This window comes from Balaenoptera acutorostrata, chromosome 1, assembly GCF_949987535.1.
Source record: "Balaenoptera acutorostrata chromosome 1, mBalAcu1.1, whole genome shotgun sequence".
NCBI classification, from domain to species: domain Eukaryota; kingdom Metazoa; phylum Chordata; class Mammalia; order Artiodactyla; family Balaenopteridae; genus Balaenoptera; species Balaenoptera acutorostrata.
In genome coordinates, this window is record NC_080064.1 from 160,237,134 (window position 1) to 160,255,616 (window position 18,483).

At 47.7% G+C, this 18,483-nt stretch overlaps 1 protein-coding gene across 3 annotated transcripts in view; it reads right to left on the reverse strand.

The window, feature by feature from the left end:
• PM20D1 (peptidase M20 domain containing 1) overlaps positions 1-17,494 on the reverse strand; it is a 33,231-nt gene extending 15,737 nt beyond the window's left edge. For 2 of the 3 annotated variants that reach the window (XM_057531630.1, XM_057531628.1), the window contains exons 1-11: positions 17,237-17,494; positions 14,573-14,659; positions 12,836-13,068; positions 12,301-12,387; positions 10,792-10,925; positions 10,372-10,491; positions 9,510-9,585; positions 9,076-9,137; positions 8,755-8,833; positions 6,670-6,741; positions 1,165-1,333 (exon numbers count right to left, since the gene is read on the reverse strand). In XM_057531630.1, the coding sequence (XP_057387613.1) occupies positions 1,165-1,333; positions 6,670-6,741; positions 8,755-8,833; positions 9,076-9,137; positions 9,510-9,585; positions 10,372-10,491; positions 10,792-10,925; positions 12,301-12,387; positions 12,836-13,068; positions 14,573-14,659; positions 17,237-17,405 (1,288 nt within the window). In that variant the 5' untranslated portion in view covers positions 17,406-17,494. The remainder of the gene's footprint in view (positions 1-1,164; positions 1,334-6,669; positions 6,742-8,754; positions 8,834-9,075; positions 9,138-9,509; positions 9,586-10,371; positions 10,492-10,791; positions 10,926-12,300; positions 12,388-12,835; positions 13,069-14,572; positions 14,660-17,236) is intronic. The other variant, XM_057531629.1, reaches the window with a different exon arrangement.
• Between the last annotated feature and the right edge of the window lie 989 nt (positions 17,495-18,483).

The window sequence follows — 18,483 nt, forward strand, 5'->3', positions numbered from 1 at the left end:
CAGGGTGTGTTCTTGGGTCTAGAGTCAAAGATCTCACCCCCCAGACAGGCCAGGGAATCAGAGGAAATCTGCAACCTGAAGTGACCCTGTGGCCAGGACAATGGATGTCTCAGAGGCAACCACAAGGACCGATGACCACAGACTAAGGGACCCTGATGCTATGCTGTCGCGTAAGACCCCAAGGGCCTGACTCAAGGTGGTGGTGGCGGTTCTTGGAAGCTTCAGTAATGTCTGAGGTTGAATTTCTGAGGAGTGGGTCAGATTTAAGTTGATTAAAAAAACAAGGCTGCTCTTTTTCCCCACACCCGAGGAGCTTATGGGTGCAGAATTTCACTGTAATCTCTTTAAGGGCCCATGCCTAGCACAGGGGCAGGTCCTAAGCATTAATATTAGCTTAGAAAATGAGAGAATCCATGATTAAAGCTAGAAAAAAGGAAAGTGAACACAGGTCTTCACATCAGAGCATCTCTTCCTCACATCACAGACCACAGATTCTCAAACTGTGGTCAGTCATCATTCCGGTGTCAGAATCCCCTGGGGTATTTGTTAAAAAGGCAGATTCCAGTGTCCTCTCCAGAGCTGGTTAACCTGAATCTTTGGGAGTGGGTCCAGGTAATCTGCATTTTAATAATTCCCTAGGTGATCCTCTTCTCCTCTTAAATTTCAGAACCACTGTCTATACAGCATAGACTTGGAAGGTACGCCAGAAGACTGGGAAAGGGGCGTAGAGGCGCTGCTACCGGGAGAGGTGAAGGGGGTTTATTCAGATGGTACAGCCAGGAGGAGTTTCTGGGCTGCGGATTTTGAGCTCTGTTGCTGAACTGCTATCCTAGAATGGATCAGAACCAGATGGGGAACCTGGCCCCCTCGGTGGTTCCTCCAGAGGAGGGGGAATCGGAGCTGATCCTCTCCTCCCTGCCAGACTGGCTGGCCTAGGTTAAGCAAGGACCCAGGCTTGGCTGACCTAATTTATTGTTTCTGATCCTTTCCTGTTTGCTTTTTCACTTCTACTGAGAGGGGAAAATACAGTTCCAGTCCCATCAGGAGAGGAAGCAGCCAGCTGTTTCCAGGCTGAACAGCTGGGGTGGGGGTGGGGCAGTGGATATTAGACAGGATACAGTTCCAGCCCCCCCTCCCCCCAGCCACAGCTGATGAAGTCATTACCTGGGGCAACAATGTTGACTTCCGGGAAGACAGACTGTATGGTCTGGCGGAGCAGCTGGTAGCCCAAGGCCTGATCATCAGAGGGGCTGACAGGCAGGGGGTCAAAGGCATTCAACACGTGGAACTGGATCCGGTCGTCAGCCACAATGTCCTTGGCTAGTTTTAGGACCTTGAGGGAGGAAACAAAGGGAGTTCGATTTATTAATCTGCTATCCAAGTACCGTATGAATTTAAACAGTCTTGATTTCTCCCCAGCAAGGCAGAGCCCTGGAGTTTACAGAGGAGACTCATTTTGGCACTGGGACCTCAATTTCAGCCGACTGGTTGTAGGAGATAGAAGGGCTGGTCTTCCTGGAAATCTACAGCATGGTAGATTTAGGTTAAATATTTGGGAGGTTGCCTTACAGCCAAGAGGCAGGTGGGGGATTGGAAAATCAGGAAATTGGGTCCTTTCCCTTGGGTTGAGAACCACGGGCTGGGTGAAAATGTAGAAGAGACAGCACAGTGGAAATCTCAACCATCTTGAGACAGGGGGATAGATGTGATGACCTCACTTCAGCCTGGGAGAGTCTCTGACAGGTGGTGACAGGGTCATATACTTTCTTTCTTTCTTCTCTCTGGGCATCCCTGCTTCCTCTTTGCAACCAACTGCACTGGAGCCAGGAAGATGAACTCAACAGACAAGAAGTCAGGAGTTGGGGGACTGGTATTAAAGTTTTCTCTCTGTGCCTCCTTTCCTCAGGAAGGAACCTGAGGAAGCTTCTAGAAAATTCAGTCTGAAATGACTAGAGCTGAACTCAGCAAAAGTCCTGGTCCCAGGCAGGATGTAGACCAGACCCTGAGGATTGGGTCACGTGGAGCCATGTGGGAATGGACCAGGCAGCTGACTTAGGGTGGCCCCCCCAAGCCCACTCAGCCACCCAGGGAAAGCCCCAGCACTAGTCTCAACCCATCTGATCAGCAGTTGTTTTAGAACTGTCTCTGCCCTAGAAAGGGGAGTGTCTGTCTCATAATTGGGGGGTATTATCTCAAGAGGACCACTTTTAGGTCAGTGTCCCCTAGAAGCATGCTATGAGCTGAGTCTGGGAAGAAAATGAGGGTTCCTACTTCTGGCTTAGAAACCACCATTTAAACCAAACCAAATTCCCTGCTGTTGGATTAGGGGTAGGAGCCAACTCACTTGTCAGAGCTTATTTTCACTCTAGCACTTATGTCCCTAATACTCTGCTACAAGAATTAATATATAGTCTGGATATATTCTTGACCCACTGGAAGGTTCCTGAAGTCATCCGCAGAAGTGTCTGCTGCTCCCTGTGCCAACTTACTTAAAGGTTCCTGCCTCCAGAAATTGAAGACGGCACACAGAATCGACCACTCTCAATGAGCACAAGAGCCCAGGTTTCCCACCAGCTGTTAGGATAGGTCCTGACCCAAACACCTCATTTCTATATTTCCAGTATGAAGAACATAAAAGGCATGCAATGAATGTTGGATACACACATTTTAAAAGATGTGAACCAATAAAAATAATAATAATGGGAGTTGTCTCATTAAGGAGCTTGCCCAAGGTTTATCCAGTTAGTATTGCTGGGCTGGGTATCCGAACGTGGTCTGACTTCACAGGGATGATGCTTTACTGCTTCCAAAGTACCTACAGGTTGAGGTGGCGTGGAGTAGAGCCAGAAAGAGGGTGGTGTTCATTTAAGATGGATTCCTTTGTGGTATGAATTTTGAGCCAGAATTTGAAGGAAGGATACGAAACTGATGGAGAAGAGGCAAGAGGCAGTCTGAGCATGGAGAGGGGCATGTACAAAAACTGAGGAGTAACACCAAACTTTGTGCCACAGACAGCCACTTATTGCTGTGTGATGTTTGGCAAGCTCCTTAACCTCTGTGTCTCAGCTTGCTCGTCTGTTAACAGAAGGATAATAGTAGCACCTACCTGGTAAGGTGGTTGTTACCACTACTGGAATATATGTAACGTGCTTAGGCTGGTTCCTGGCACTCAATGTATGTTAGCTGTTATTTGCCTGTTTAGAATGGAGGGACCACCCTGGGCAATAATCAGAGGCACAAGGATGGGACTAAGAGGAGGGACTCATCAAAGGTAAGAGGGACCTCAAAGGTCACTGTAGAGCACATTGATCCCTCATTTCTCTGAGCTCTTTTCTATTTTATGCGAAGCTGTATTTTCCTCTCAAGTGAATGATAAATTCGTTGAAGGCAAGGACAATGTGTACTTAAAATTAGTAAGGTCTTTAGAGTTAGCAAGACCAGCTTCTATCCTACTGAAAGGCTGTTCATTAGAACGTCTATGACAGGCTGTCACCAGCTTGTCCTTGAATATTTCCAGTGGCGGAAAGCTCACCGTCATGTGTTTTAATATATTCCACCTTTGAACAACCCTGTTATGAATGTCTTCCTAATAATGAACTGAGATATGGCTTCCTGTAGCATCTAACCTCCCCCCACCTCTTTTTATTTATTTTTAAAATATTCTGTATAGTCCACAGGATAAAATAGTACAAGACACATCAGCAGGATTTCACCTCTGTTGAGATTAGAGGCCTGTGCTCTGGCTGCCTGAGTGCTGTCCCCAGGCCTTTGCTCCTTCTTGGGTTTCAGTGTAAATGCCCCCTGAGAGAGGACTGACCACTGTATTAAAGCTGCTCACTGTTCCACTCCTACCTCACGACTGCTTTGTGACACATCATCCTATGATTTTCTTTGTGGTACCTACTTCTTCTACTTGTTCATTTATTTGATTACTTGCTTATTGCTGTCTCTACCCACTAGCACCTAAGCCCCTTTAGAATGGGAATGTTGGCTTGTTCACCATTTTCCCAACTGCTTGGAAGAATGTCTAGCCCATAGCGGTCACTCAATAAACACTTGGTGAATGAATAAATGAAGGAAGAAAGGAATTTTCTGTAAAACACTCTAGATAGGTGGATATCCAGCCTCTGAGAAGCTCATTACCATCCAAGGTGCCGTACTCCAAAACTCTCCTTTAAGTGGGGGCTCCCTGAAGCATCTCCCAGTGGCCTTATTTCTACTCCCTGAGGCCCCTGCAGAACAAACTTTCTACATGGTAGCCTGTTACATTTCTGAAGGCTCTTGTTCCTCACAGATGGGTGCCGGAGACCTATCTACATCCACGACATGGGAGAGACCAGCTAAAGATGGAGGAAGAGGGCTCTGGGAGCCATTTATGTTTCCATCGGATCCAGCGCAAGGCTCTGCACCCTCGGCCCTCAGACCAGCAGGGAGTGTCCCTGATGCATGGAATCGGGGCACGAGGGAGAGGAATGACCTGGACAAAGAGGTGCTGTGTGCTTTCGGGATAACAGGGGCTTTGCATTCCTCCCTGGGGCAGGTGAGCAGGATGGGCCTGAGGATTCCGGAGATTTCACGAGATAGGCTGGGAAGGAAGGCCACTGTGGCAGGGGACTGGAGAGGAGGGAAGAATGCCAGAACCCAGGGAGATGAAAGCCCCAGCTGGTGGAAAACAGCCCATGGAAAGGGCATGGAGTTGGAATGAGGATGGAAAAAAACTGGTGGAAAGAAGCTCAGTTAGGGGAATTCAGTGATTTCCTGGTCCCATGAGTCCCCAGGGAGAGGACAAAGGTTGGCACTGGATGAAAAGCAGCAGAGCCCAGGGCTTACACTGTCCCAGCTCCCTGCCAATGCTGGGTGACTCTGGGCAGGCTGTCAACTCATCCCCCCAAGCCCTGCAATGAGGGGTGTGCCTCCCACCCTGTGTGAGGACACACAACATCCTCCATAGGGAAGGCCCCAGGGACAAAGGACCACAGAAGGCTAAATGTGGCGGACCCTCGATGACCTGACCCTTACCTTGCTTAATCCTGGAACATATTATTCATCTGACAGTTGTTAGGTTGCCTTTTTTGATCCTTTTCAGAAGGATCAGATTTACCTTCTAAATTCTTTTTAGCTCAACCTGATGTTTAAATAAGCTAGCCTTTCCTACAGATGTCAAACATTCTGTGTATTTCTTTTCACCCTTTAGCTTTCAGTTCAAATATCACATCCTTAGGGAAGCCTTGCCTGACCCCACAGACAAGGTCTGGTTCCTTGTTATATTCTGTGATAGCACCTGGCCCCCTTTCCTCATAGCACTCATCATGGTTTGCAATTACACATTCATTTTTATAATTTTAAAATTGATGTTCATAGCAGAACATTGCAAGGCGCTGTCTGCAACCCTCTTCTCTCCAAACTTCACACACCCTTCCCATGGGCTTTTATTGGCTGTTGAGGTTTCAATTAATAATACTCCAGCCTCTATCTCTATTTCATTCTTTCTCTAGATCTGAGGTATTTATACTTGCCTATTAATATATTAGAAGCTTCTCAAATTTCTAAACCCTTATATTCCTCTGTGAACTCGCTCTTCTTCCTGAATTCCCAATCTTGGTTAAAGGCATCAGCACCTGGCCAACTACCCAGGTTTAAAACCGTGGGGCCGTCCTGCCTTTCACTCACCCCACATCCATTACACACAGCACCCTGCTGAACCCAACTCTCACACCCACCTCTGGTGGGTACCTTCTTCACCCCATGACCACAGCCTTAGTTCAAACCTCTATACCCACTGCCTGAGATGTTGCAACAGCTTAACTGTTTCTTCTTACTCCAGGGCTTCCTCAGCATCACCGCTAGCACTGTCTCCCTAAAAGAGAATCTGAGTCTATCACAGCCCTACTTGAAGACCTCTGACAGTTCCCTTTTGTCCGCAGATTAGAGTCCAGACTCCTCGGCATGGCATACAAGGCCTTGATCCCCAAACTATAGCTCCATTTTCATCTTCCATTACTTCTCCCCCAAGTTATCCAACTCTTTAGACTTTATTTTAGCTGTACTCTGAATGTCTTACTTCTAGCAAAGTCCTATTTGTCTTTAAGTCCCAGTTCAAATTTCTAGTGATCACAAAAGACTTTCTTGATCCCCAGAGGTAGCACCAGCCCCCTTCTTTGCACTGGTCCTGTGGTAATTTGTTCATCCCTATTTGTTATAATCCTAGTATAGTGTAGTGGCTAAAAGCACAGACTCCAGAACTAGTGCTGGATGTATAATCCTGGGCATGTTTTTTACCTCCTCTGTTGATCTGTGCCTCTGTTTTCCCTGTTAAATGAGGATAATACATTTCCTACTTCATAGAGTGGTTGTAGGGATTAAATGAGTATGTGTCTACCTGAGAACAGTGCCAAGAGCACAGAAAGTTCACTGTCTGTGTTTGCTACTATTGTTATCATTTCCTATTTGTCACTTATTATTATCATTCATCTCCCACCCCTAGACTCCAAGCTCCCCCAAGCCAGAGATCTCCTATCTCCCAGCCAAGCACCTGGCACATAGGAAGCCTTTGAAAAATCATTGAACAAATGAGAGCCTGGGCCAGCCCTGGGATTGCAGCTCCACCCCAGTCCCGACAGACACATCTCACTGATGCTGACTCAGTTGTCAGGAACACATGGTACATACCTCCTGGACTGTCTGTGCAGGATGAATTCGGAAGTTGATGGTGGCCTGGGCCACAGGGGGGATGACATTCACCTAGAGAGAGAGCCACAAATCCTGGCTGAGCCGACCTCAAGTCCCCCGCACCTGACCCCTCCCAGGAAGTGCCAACTACCACCTGCAGGGGGAGAGGAAGCTGATTTGATTGAAAAATCCAAGCCTTAAGTTTTTCAGTCAGCCCCTGTCTTCTCTGGGCCCTTGACATGTGTTCAACGCTAGAGGTGTGTCTCTGCTTCAGGCCAGACTTTCATGCTTCTTGGTCTTGGAGGGGGTCACAGAGAGATGCTCAGAGCAAGACTGCTTTGTCTGGGACCGCACGGACACCTCTGCTTTGGCCCCATGCAGTGCCACTGGCAGTCTTCTGTGTGTGCTCTTTCCCAGGGCACCCAGGACATTTCTGCAGCGGTCAGCGTTAGTCCTTACTCAGGATAGGGCACCCAGAGCATCTGAGGCCCCATCATGGCCCTGAGGGGGGTGATCATGGTAATGGTGGTGGCAATGGTGACAGTGATTTCCCACATCCAACTGCAAAATTTGACTCTGTTCTCTGTTTGACCAGGAAAAACCCAAGACTAATTGGAGAAGAGAGTTAAGCTATGGAGGGAATTTTCCCCAAGAGGTCGTGAGAGAAGAGATTCCCCAATTGCGTTATCTTTCTTTGAACTGGTATGGTGCAAAAAAGCACCAGACTAGGGACAGGAGAACTGGCTGTTATAAATTAGCCATGTGATTTTGAATAATGACAACCTCTTTGTGCCTCTGTCTTTCAACTGGCAATCGGGGCAATAATCCTCTGTTAGGAGGACCAAATGGAATAACAAATGTGAAAGTATTCTGGACAGATAAAAACACCATTCAAATGCAAGGACACAGTACTGTTATTTTGGTGAACTCTCTAGGCAGCTGGTGAAGCCAGCTCGGGCCTGGCTGACATGCCAGATACTCCAGTCAGTTACATCAGGAGTGAATTCTGAGACACGATTCGCTTACATTTAACCCGGGCTGCACAGTACCAGGGCTCCACAAGGCCACACTGTATTCTAGGTGAATGGTGTTCCTTGAAGTTGTGCTGGTGGTACTGGTAGAAACTGGAATGGTCTAACTCCTTTCCAGATTTCAGAAAGGCCTCAGCCCAGGCGAGCTAGCGTGGCTAGTTCAAACAGACAAGCCCCTTACTGGCTGGTCCAACTGGAAGTAGACCAATTTGCTGAAAAGTAGTTCCTGGAAAAAAAATTATCAAAGTATTGGTTCACCTGAAACTTATTTCTATAAAATGTAAACCTCGGGAGTTCCCTGGTGGTCCAGTGGTTAGGACTCCACGCTCTCACTGCTGAGGGCCGGGGTTTGATCCCTGGTCGGGGAACTAGGATCCCACAAGCCTCGCTGCATGGCCAAAAAAAAAAGTAAACCTCAAAGAATTTACGTTTGCAAAGGCCACCCAATATTTACTGTATTTTGGGGAATGACAGTGTATGTATTTTAAGTGTTATGTATATCACAAATGTTATAGATTTTTTTTTTTAAATTAAGTTATAGATTTTTAAAATGGCAGGTGAGTTTCTCTCATTCAATTCAGGGTAACACTAGGGGAAAATATATTCATCATTCATTAAATCTGTGAGGTGAATAAATCTTTCAAAATATGAGGAAGAATAACAAAAAGGTGGTAGGGAGGTTGGGAATCTTTAGCCTACGTGACCAAAATGCTAAATTAATATATTACATGTTGAATGAGTATAGGTCACAAGAATTAACTCCCAAATAATGCCTCTTCACACCAGTGTAATGGTTGTTTTTTTGAAGGGGTACAGACCCAGAGAACCTGAGGGGAGCCCCTGAAATGCACATATATGAAACTTGGCCAGCAATTTCACGGAGTTTATAGACGTCAGCTAGAACCCTTGCTCCTGAGGCTTACCCATCTGATGACACAGGACAGTTCAGCACTGGGCCTTCCTACTATTCAAATTGTAACCAGAGAAGGAAGGAGAAGCCAGGAGATAAAGCCAAGGGATGGAGGGATGTGTGGGAGGAATCAGGTGGTGTTACCTTGACCCCTGCGTTGAACATGGTGAGTGCCGTGGTGGTCCTGACTAGCGCATTGGTTATGTAATTCCTCTCCATCAACCTAAAGCAGAAGGACTAAGGTAAGACATTGTACAATGGAAAGAAAGAATGGGTTGTTGGATTACCCCCTTTCCCGAACCTTGGAGATCTTTAAGACCAGGAGGGATGTCCTATGTACGGATTAGATGTAGTGTCTGGTGGCTGAGGGATGGTTAGCCAGGCCCAGTTAAGCCAAAGAGAGGGGACTGGGAAGTGGGTAGGTTTGGGGTGGGGGATATGAGGGACAGAAAGATAAAACTTTACCTGCTTACAAGGGGCTGAAATAGCCACAGGTTGCTCAAGACTATGTTGGCAGGGAAGGGAAACTGAAAGGGAAAGCAGCAGGTCAGCAGGATTTCAGAGGGGTCAGCATAACAGGCTCACTGTTCTGGGGCCTGGGTCTCTCCCTACTTTAGATCTGCCTTGAGGGCACTTGGCAGTAGCCTCAAGGATGAGTGGGAACCAGCTCCCTCAGGGTGCCCGATGTTAGGTCTCAGGTTCTCAGCCTGAGCACCAACAGCCCCAAAGAACAAGCTGGATCCCTGCATCTTGGGCTCAGCCACAGGCTGGGAACAGGTGAGAATGGGCAGAGCACTGGTCAGCAGTAGGGCTCCTTTATTACTCGAAAGGCAACTTCTCTGCCACCCTTTCTTCCTCTTCCACAGCTGACAAGGGGTCTGCGAGACTCCTTCTCACACCTCATTTGCCAGCTGCTGCAGTGCCATCTTCAATGGCCCGCCTCCAAACATGTTTGGCATTGGTGTCTGCTCCAGTCTGGAAGAGAAATGGAGCTCTCAAGACTCACCCAACTCAGTCTAAGACCAGCGGTCTGAAGAGAAGGAGAGAGATAGAGATAGGATGTTTCAACAGGCCTGGCCAGGAGGTCTCCCACTCACCTCCCCATCACCTCCACCAATCCAACCGTTCCAAGATCTCAAAGCACAAGTAGGGCTACCTCTGCTCCACCAGCAGGAGGTGTCCCTGTCTACCAAGCCCAAGGTAGGCACCCCCACTCGTTGCACCTACCACACTGCAGCAAAATTGTCAGTCTCTTCCGCTAACTGTTGAGTTCCTAGAGGAAAGGGACTGTCTGTATGCCCATCACTGGGCACAAAGTCTTGAACATGGTAGACAGTTAAATATTTAACTGAATGAATATAATTCTTCTTCCTACTCTGCAAGAAAACCGGCCAGAGGTAAGCTCTGCTGTTACAGACTCTGCTCTCCTCACCCACAGTCAGCAGCCTTTATTTACCTTAGTTATCTTGCCAGGGCAGGTGGAGAATTTAGACAGTTCTTTTCCAGCTTGTGAGCTCTAACTTCAGGCCTGGACTTTGGACTATTCCAGCTACCTAACCTAGCTTTTGTCTGCTGGCCCTTACTTGCCATAATGGATAGATCCTCTTCTGACATCTAACCCACTGTCCTTCCTGCAGCCCCCATGGTGGCTTCTCAGCCCAGCTTCAGGACAAGAAGCTTAGCTTCCTCAAACTCAAAGTGGGAAAGTGCCAGGTCTTCCAGCCTGAGTCTGGCAAGGGAGCAGGGCCAGGAATTGCTTACCGGCTGACAGCAGCTGCGAGGATGCCAATGCTTGTTTCCTTTGGAGGAGCTGAAGAATGGCCTGGAGTCATGTTTACTTGCAGCATAAGGTTAATTGCACCCTTCTCGGAGACTGAAACCCTGTAGGAGAGGGTCAGAGAGGGCCCTCCTGACCTCCTCCCACCCTGAATGATCCCATAGGCCCCAGGCCCATCTGTGCAGTGTCTGGTGGGCCAGGAGGTCAGCTTCATGCTGCTTAACAAAATTTACTCTAGAGGAGGAAGGGAAAGGGAAGCCCAGACCTGGTCGAAGATCGGGGTGATTAAAGCAAGAGGAGTAAAATAAAGAGTTGTTTCAGCATGGCCTAGAGACACCAGGCTGAGGTCAACTCTAATGGGGTGAGAACGCCTTCCAAGCTGGGGGCTGGGGTGCTTTACTCACATGGCAAAGGGCTTCTGGAGGTTGGGAATGAAACCATCCAAGATGAAGCTCCCCTCATCCACAATGAATGCTAGCTGGATGCCCCTTGCCTGTAGCAGGGCTGAGATCTTCTGAGCCCCATTTACCCCTGATACCTGCAGACATTGAACCCAGAGCCACAGTCCTTCTCAGCCAGACCTCCAGAGGTAGCTCACAGAGACCCATCCAGCATAGCTGGGGGCCCCAGAGCCTCCCCACCCAGGCTCCTTCCTGGGGGGCAGGGCCCTCGACAATCCTGCCTCACAGAATCCTGGAGTGTCAGAGATGGAAGGGCCCAACGCCCCTCATTTCACAAGTGAAGAAACTGGGACCCAGAGTGTGAAGTGATTTGCCCAGGGTCAAAGTAAGTGGCATCACTGGAAATAAAACACATTCGTTGATCTCCCTGTTATTTCTCTTCCCATCACACCAGTCCTTCTCTAGGTGTAGTTGATGGATTACGTGCCTGCCTCAGGTATTACCAGGGAGTTTGTTAAAAATTCAGATCTATGCATATCACTAAGTGAAAGAAGCCAATCTGAAAAGACTATATACTGTATAATTCCAACTATATAACATTCTAGAAAAGACAAAATTATAGAGACAGTAAAAAGATCAGTGGTTGCCAGGGTTTGGGGGAAGGAGAGAGGGAAGAATTGGCAGAACACAGAGGCTTCTTAGGGCAGTGAAAATATGTATGACACCGTAATAATACCATATATGTTATTATACATTTGTCCAAACCCATAGAATGTACAACACCAAGAGTGAACCCTAATGTAAACTATAGCTTTGGGTGATTATGATGTGTAGGTTCATCATTTGTAACTAATGTACCACTCTGGTGGGGGATGTTGATATTGGCGGAGGCTGTGCATTCGTGCAAATAAGGGAAACCTCTGAATCTTCTCATTTCTGCTGTGAACCTAAAACTGCTCTTAAGAAAAAAAGTCTTTAAAAAACAACAAATTCGGGGGCTTCCCTGGTGGTGCAGTGGTTGAGAGTCCGCCTGCCAATGCAGGGGACACGGGTTCGAGCCCTGGTCTGGGAAGATCCCACATGCCGCGGAGCGGCTGGGCCCGTGAGCCGCAATTGCTGAGCCTGCGCGTCTGGAGCCTGTGCTCCGCAACAAGAGAGGCCGCGATAGTGAAAGGCCTGCGCACCGCGATGAAGGGTGGCCCCCGCTTGCCACAACTAGAGAAAGCCCTCGCACAGAAATGAAGACCCAGCACAGCCATAAATAAATACAAAATTAAAACAACAACAACAACAACAACAACAACAAATTCGGATCTATGGCACAGAGCCCTGGCATCTGCATTTTGGTCAAAGTCCTTAGATATTTCTGGCGACAGATACACAGAGAAGTTGGCAAATTACCACGCCATATCCTGGAGACAGTGCAGCCGGGGAGCAAACCAGACCAGGGTGAAGCATACTCCCTCCCCCAGTAGGGGACCCAGAGATAGGTATAGGATGAGCGGGTTCTACCTCCTCATCATGGCCCAGAGCAATGAAGAAAGATCTTCGGGGGATGTAGTTTCTGATCAGCAGAAGTTCCAAGGCCTGCAGGATTGCCTGGGGGACAGAAGGACAATGGAAGAGGAGAAAGGCTTATTCTCTGAGGTGTGTCACCAATGCACATCAGAGACATTTGGCTGCTGGCAATAGGGCTGATGGGACTAGGATGTGATAGACTCTCTTTGGAGAGAACAAATTAAAATGGTCCCAGGGGATGGGATGTAGGGAAGCAGAGCTCTGCATGAAACTTATACCACCTGGAGAAAAGCATAAATTTATCAATGTCAGAGCTGAAAGGGTACCTGGGGATCATCTACTCTAATCCCTATTTCACACTTGAGAAATCGGGGCCCAGGGAAGTGACAAACTGATGACTGGAACCGAGGTATCCTGAAGCCAAGGTTCTTTCTACCATAGCCTCCTGCCTCCCAGGGCTTAGCCAAGCACCCCCCTCCTGGGTTAATCTTTAGGACTCCAAGGCAGAGGGAACACAGCGTTTCAAGACCATAAGAGAGTTCTTGTTGTCCAGTGTGCCTCGACCATAGATGAAGCCATCACTCTCCAACCCAGAGAACGGGGGCACGTCCCAGCCTTCGTCAGGGGCAGGCACCACATCAATGTGAGCGAGGAGCATGTAGGGCTGCAGGCTGGGGTCCGAGCCTTGGACAGTGAACAGGTGGCTGTACTCTCCCACAGCTTCATGCCGGATAAAGCTGGTTTTGAACACAGTAGGAAAGACTAGAAACAAAGAGATGAAAAGCAATGAGAGAAAGCCAGATTCAACAGTTGCCTTTGGTTTTCCTACCATTTGATTCTCCCTGCTTTTTTTTTTTCCCTTTAAAACATGCAGCCTCCTTTAGGAAGCCTTCTGGCACAAAGCCAGTCTGATTTCTGATTTGCCCAATCTCTGAAATACCTCTTCCCTATATTATAATGTGCTATTACTGTGTAATAACCTGAATATCAAGACCCCACCATTATGACAGATAAGAGCTCAAGACCTGGCTTGGTCTGACCTCTAATGTTGTCACAAATACATGTTACAGGATGACGGAGACGAAGACGAAGACTATGTTAAATTCTAAATATAATAGGCCCCAGTTTCCAAATTACTTGGAACCAAACATGACCACTATATATATATATATTAAAAAATCAGAGATATTTTTCTTTTACAAAACAATACTTTTAATGTTTGTGTTATATGGAGATAAAAGATTATTCTGTCTAGCATATGGCCACAATTTTGTGTGCAGGTGTGGGTGTTCCCAGGGTCAACTATTCCGGTTACAGATAAGTATTAACACAGGTGGCCTTAGAAACATGGGAGAAAGAACTTTGATCTCCCTCTGGGCTGTGTTGGAAGAATCCATATATACCTCTGTGGATACCTAAAAACAAACAAACAAACAAACAAACAAAAATGAAGAATATGCTTTTTTCTTGTCAGCCAGCTTATCTAGTCTACTGTTACTGTTCATTTCTTTCCTGATTTTTATCTCCGATTTAGTGAAGACTTTCAGCCTGTTGGATTGATCCCAGATCCACCCGTCCCCAGAGTGTTAGAGAGGGGGCTACTTGCCGTGCCTTTGCCAGCCCCTCCCACCTGGGACTTGAGGGGGGCTGTTTTTTATTTGATTTAGGAAAGTGGCCTCACTACTTTCCATGAGCTTTTTCTATGGGGAGGGGGAGCTCCAAGTTTCCTTTTTTCTGTTGACCCATATTTCTTTAGCTCATGGGCAGTGGGGAAGGGGGAGAGGACTGATGTGATAGTTCAAAGCTGTTGACTGCCTAGAAGCTCAGAAATGTGTTAGTAATGAATCTGGAGTAGGGCTTGGGTAGTTGGAATGTGCGCATGTGTGGGCTGTAGGTATGTGTATGGAGGTAGGGGCGGGAGGAGCATGGGGCTTAGATCTGGAAACTACTAGTCCTACCTTTTGATTAGATTATATTTATTGACTGATATATTTAGGGCAAAGATTGGGAGAGTTCAAACTCCAACCCAACAGCTATGTGCCTTGGTTCTTCAAAGGGCAAATCTATAGTCTCTACTCTGTGTCCACTCTAACTCCTAGACTCTCCCTTCTATCGCTCCCCACTATGTACAAACTTTGGTCAAAAGAGGCCCATTCAAATTAGGTTGCCCTTGGCCAGTCACAAATTAAACTTCTTTATCACTTTGTAAAAGCACTGTGTCTCCAGCGCTACCTCTCCTACCCCTTTTGCACAGTTTGTGGCTGACCTTTATGAATGTATTCTCCAAACTCAGCCAGGGCTGTCGTGTTGAGCTCCTCGGGGCTGAAAGACACTGTTGGAATCTGGATGGCACCTATCAGAGTCAGAGATGGAAGATGATAACAACCATTGATTTTTCCACAGCCCTCTGTACATATAAAGCTCTCTTGCATTCATTATCTTATTGTGGAGGGCCAAACAATCCTTTGAGGTAGGCACTGTTGTTTTCCCTTATTTGAAACTGAGGAAACAAGCTTACAGGCATTAGGTGAGCTGCTCAAGGTTGTCCAGAAACAAGCAGTAGAACTGGGATTTAAACTCAAGTTCTTTGAATTTATTTAGGCTACTGTGGTTCTTAAAGGAAAATAAAGTCCAAGATGGGATGGGGTGGGGGAGGTCAGACAGGAGTAGATCTTATATCCTGACCCTAAGTGGGAAGCTGCTATAAATTGCTTCTAAGGTCTCACTCTGCCTCTGAAGCCACCATCCCTTCAATGAACCTAAGGAGCCCGCTGTCCTGGGTCCCTACAAGAATGAAGCTTTGTGTGCTTTTCTGTACAGAGAGTAGGCTTATTCCTCATAGACTGGCTCATCCAGAGTCTCACTGTTCTCTCAGCCAAGGCCAGCTTTTTGGGCACATGATGCCTGGGAAGGGGTGGATTTAGAAGCTCCCAAACAAGCTCTTCAGTCATAAACAATCTCATCCACTCTACCCGGAAGTCTCAGTTGCTGAATTGCCACTAGGTTGATCCCTTGGTGAAGGCTTTACATTCTTAAAGAGTTCCACTATCAAATGCAAACAGCGGGGGTTGGGGGGGAGGAGGGGCGCAGAAACACATGGATCATGAAATTATTTGATTAGATGGCTGTCTGAAAACACTGGGAACAAATGCACCCAGGGCAGCTTGAGGTCAAGGGAGGGCCTCTGACTTCTGTACTCAGTTTTGCTAAGAATCAACCCTGCGTCATAGCCTACCACATAGGTGGGGAAGCCAAGGTTCAGAAAGACTAAACAAACTGCCTGCATGAGATTGAGAGGCAGACTCAAGATCTGAACTCAGGTGTTTTGTCCCCTGCTCAGCGTTCTAAGCCATGTTGCTATGAGGCCCCTTTTTTTGGTTCTAATCTAGCTTTTGCTTTCTTTTGTGCAGGGAGACTCTGGTGAGCTGCTGCCCAATGCCCTTCAGAGAACTATTTATACTATGATGCTTTGGGAAAGCCCTGCTCTGCCTCCCAGGCCTATCGCTCCAGCACAAACACAATTTATATTTAACACCGAGGGTTAGCTTTTGCATCTGCCGGCACATGTTTATGTAGGCAGTTTCTTTTAATCCATTACTTAATGGAAGGGAAAAGACTGGCGTTAAGCCCAATGGTGAGGAAGGATCTCATTATACCACAGGATCTAGCACTCAACAGAAACTTTCTTCTTTTCTCCTGGAAAACGCAGATTGGGAAGGTAAATAAATTTTTAGCCTTGGTTTGCGGTCTAGGGGAGAGATGTCCTTTAGGAGAAGAAATTAGGAACATCTCACACGCCGGCAACACTCCCACACCTCTTTTTGGAGCCATCTAGAAACTACAGGCACTAGATGTTGTCACCCAGTGCTTACTCCGAGGTGTGGGGTGCTGGGGAAGATCATTTAATTGACCTAAACTTCAATTTCCCTCATCTGTAGATAAGATTCAGATCATTTAGTCTTAAGTGATTTAACAAGTGAAAACTCTCAAAGGTTAAAAGCTGTTGTATTTTTTTTTTTTACTCATTACACATTTATTGTACATTTTCACAATCTGGATTTGCCACAGAATTGGGGGCATGGGGTGAGGGAAGGGGGGGCAGGGGATACTGGGATAATATGGGGGGTCTAGAACACAGCACCCTCACCCCCAGCATCTCTCCCTACCCTTTCACACCACAGCTTAGATCTCCCTGCTCCCCCTCCACACAGAAACCTCGAGTGTGGGGGGAAGAGTTTTGGGGGTCCCCTCCAGTGTCAGGTTAAGGGACTGCACCCTCAGACCCCTAAAATTGTGCCATTTAAAAAGACATTAGACCCTTCCTTTATCACTTCACCTAAGGAGGAGACCTGGAGAGGGGCAAGAATCCCCATCTTCCAGCAAGTTCTACATTGGCAGTGACCAGTACCCCCAGCCTGAATTCAAGGGGGCAGTCAGAGGAGCTGGGCAGTGATGGGGCAACACCCCCCAAATGAGGGAGGAGGGTATTCAGTCCAACCTCCAGCAGGGGTGGGGCCAGAGATTTCAGGCAGGAATTGGGGGGATTCTTTGCCCTGCCCCGTCCTCCCCAAGGCAGTGATGACCCCCCGACACACTGGCAGCCACCTCTTCCAAAAGAGATCAGATTGCGGCCAACCCCCATGCTCCAGGCAAGCGGAGGTGGGGGTGGGGTAGGGTGGATAAGGGCAAAGGTGAAGCTTCCAGGGTAGGCAGGGAACGCTGGAGTCCCCAGAAGCCAGGTCCAGGAGAAGAATGGGCTCCCCAAGCCGGGCACGAGGTGCCGTGAATGGGGCCAGGGCTCGGCGGCGGGGTGTTGCGGAGCTCGAGCTCGAGTAGCCGACCTCTGTGGCAGGAGAAGGGAGTCGCGGGTTGGCCCGAGGAGACAGCGACCTATATATGAGAATAAGTGGTGAAGGGGACCCAGGTTCACCTTTCAGAGTCTCCTTCATTGCGACGCGCTCCTCTTGGCTGAACTGAGAAGGGATTCGCGGCGCCCTCCGATGCTCCTTGCCCCGCAGGCCCTTCGATCTGGAGACGGTGGCGATACCTAGCAGCAGCACAGCCGCCAGGGCCAGCAGGCAAACGTATGGCCGAGCCATGTTTCTCTCAATGCCTCGGTGCCAGTCGGCGGGCTGGAGTTTGGACCTAAACAGCCAGCCCGCGATCTTCGCCCTGTCACTGCTCTAATTCCCGCAACTGCCTTAGTCCCACCCCATTCCCAGGGCTGGCCAATCATCCCTTGCCTGGAGATGCAGGACAACCAATCCACGGGACGGCCCCGCCCCAGGCCCGCAAGGCCTTTTGGGGGTTGTGGTTTCTCGCCCTGTAGCTCGCAGCGGCAGAGCAGAGATGAAGTAGGGTTCCAGGCAAATTAGTGCAAGGTCTCGCCTGCACTTGATCTTCTGCTTTGAGATACTCGTCAATCCCTTTCTAGATGACAACAGACCAAATAAAAGGGGGGAAAGGCAAATAAATGAACAAAGTTTATCAGACCTTTATCTACTTCTCACTTCCTCTGAAGCTTAGGGCTTGACTACCATTCCCTTAGATTCCATTGAGGAAGCTCTGCAACCCCTGGCTTGATTTCATTTGAATTGGAACAATATTGCTCTGTCTATAGACATTGTTTTGAAGTATATTAGATGAGAGTGTTTGCTTCTGTTTAGGAATTCGCTGAAAGTGTTTTTGATATCAATGTTAACACCGCATTTTTGCAACTCTAGGCAAATACATTAAGACTGAAGGACTTTTTATTTTATTTTTTTAAACATCTTTATTAGAGTATAATTGGTTTACAATGGTGTGTTAGTTTCTGCTTTATAACAAAGTGAATCAGTTATACATATACATATGTCCCCATATCTCTTCCCTCTTGCATCTCCCTCCCTCCCACCCTCCCTATCCCACCCCTCTAGGTGGTCACAAAGCACTGAGCTGATCTCCCTGTGCTATGCTGCTGCTTCCCACTAGATATCTATTTTATGTTTGGTAGTGTATATATGTCCATGCCACTCTCTCACTTTGTCCAAGCTTACCCTTCCCCCTCCCGTATCCTCAAGTCCATTCTCTAGTAGGTCTGCATCTTTATTCCCATCTTGCCGCTAGGTTCCTCTGACCATTTTGTTTTGTTTTTCTTTAGATTCCATATATATGTGTTAGCATACAGTATTTGTTTTT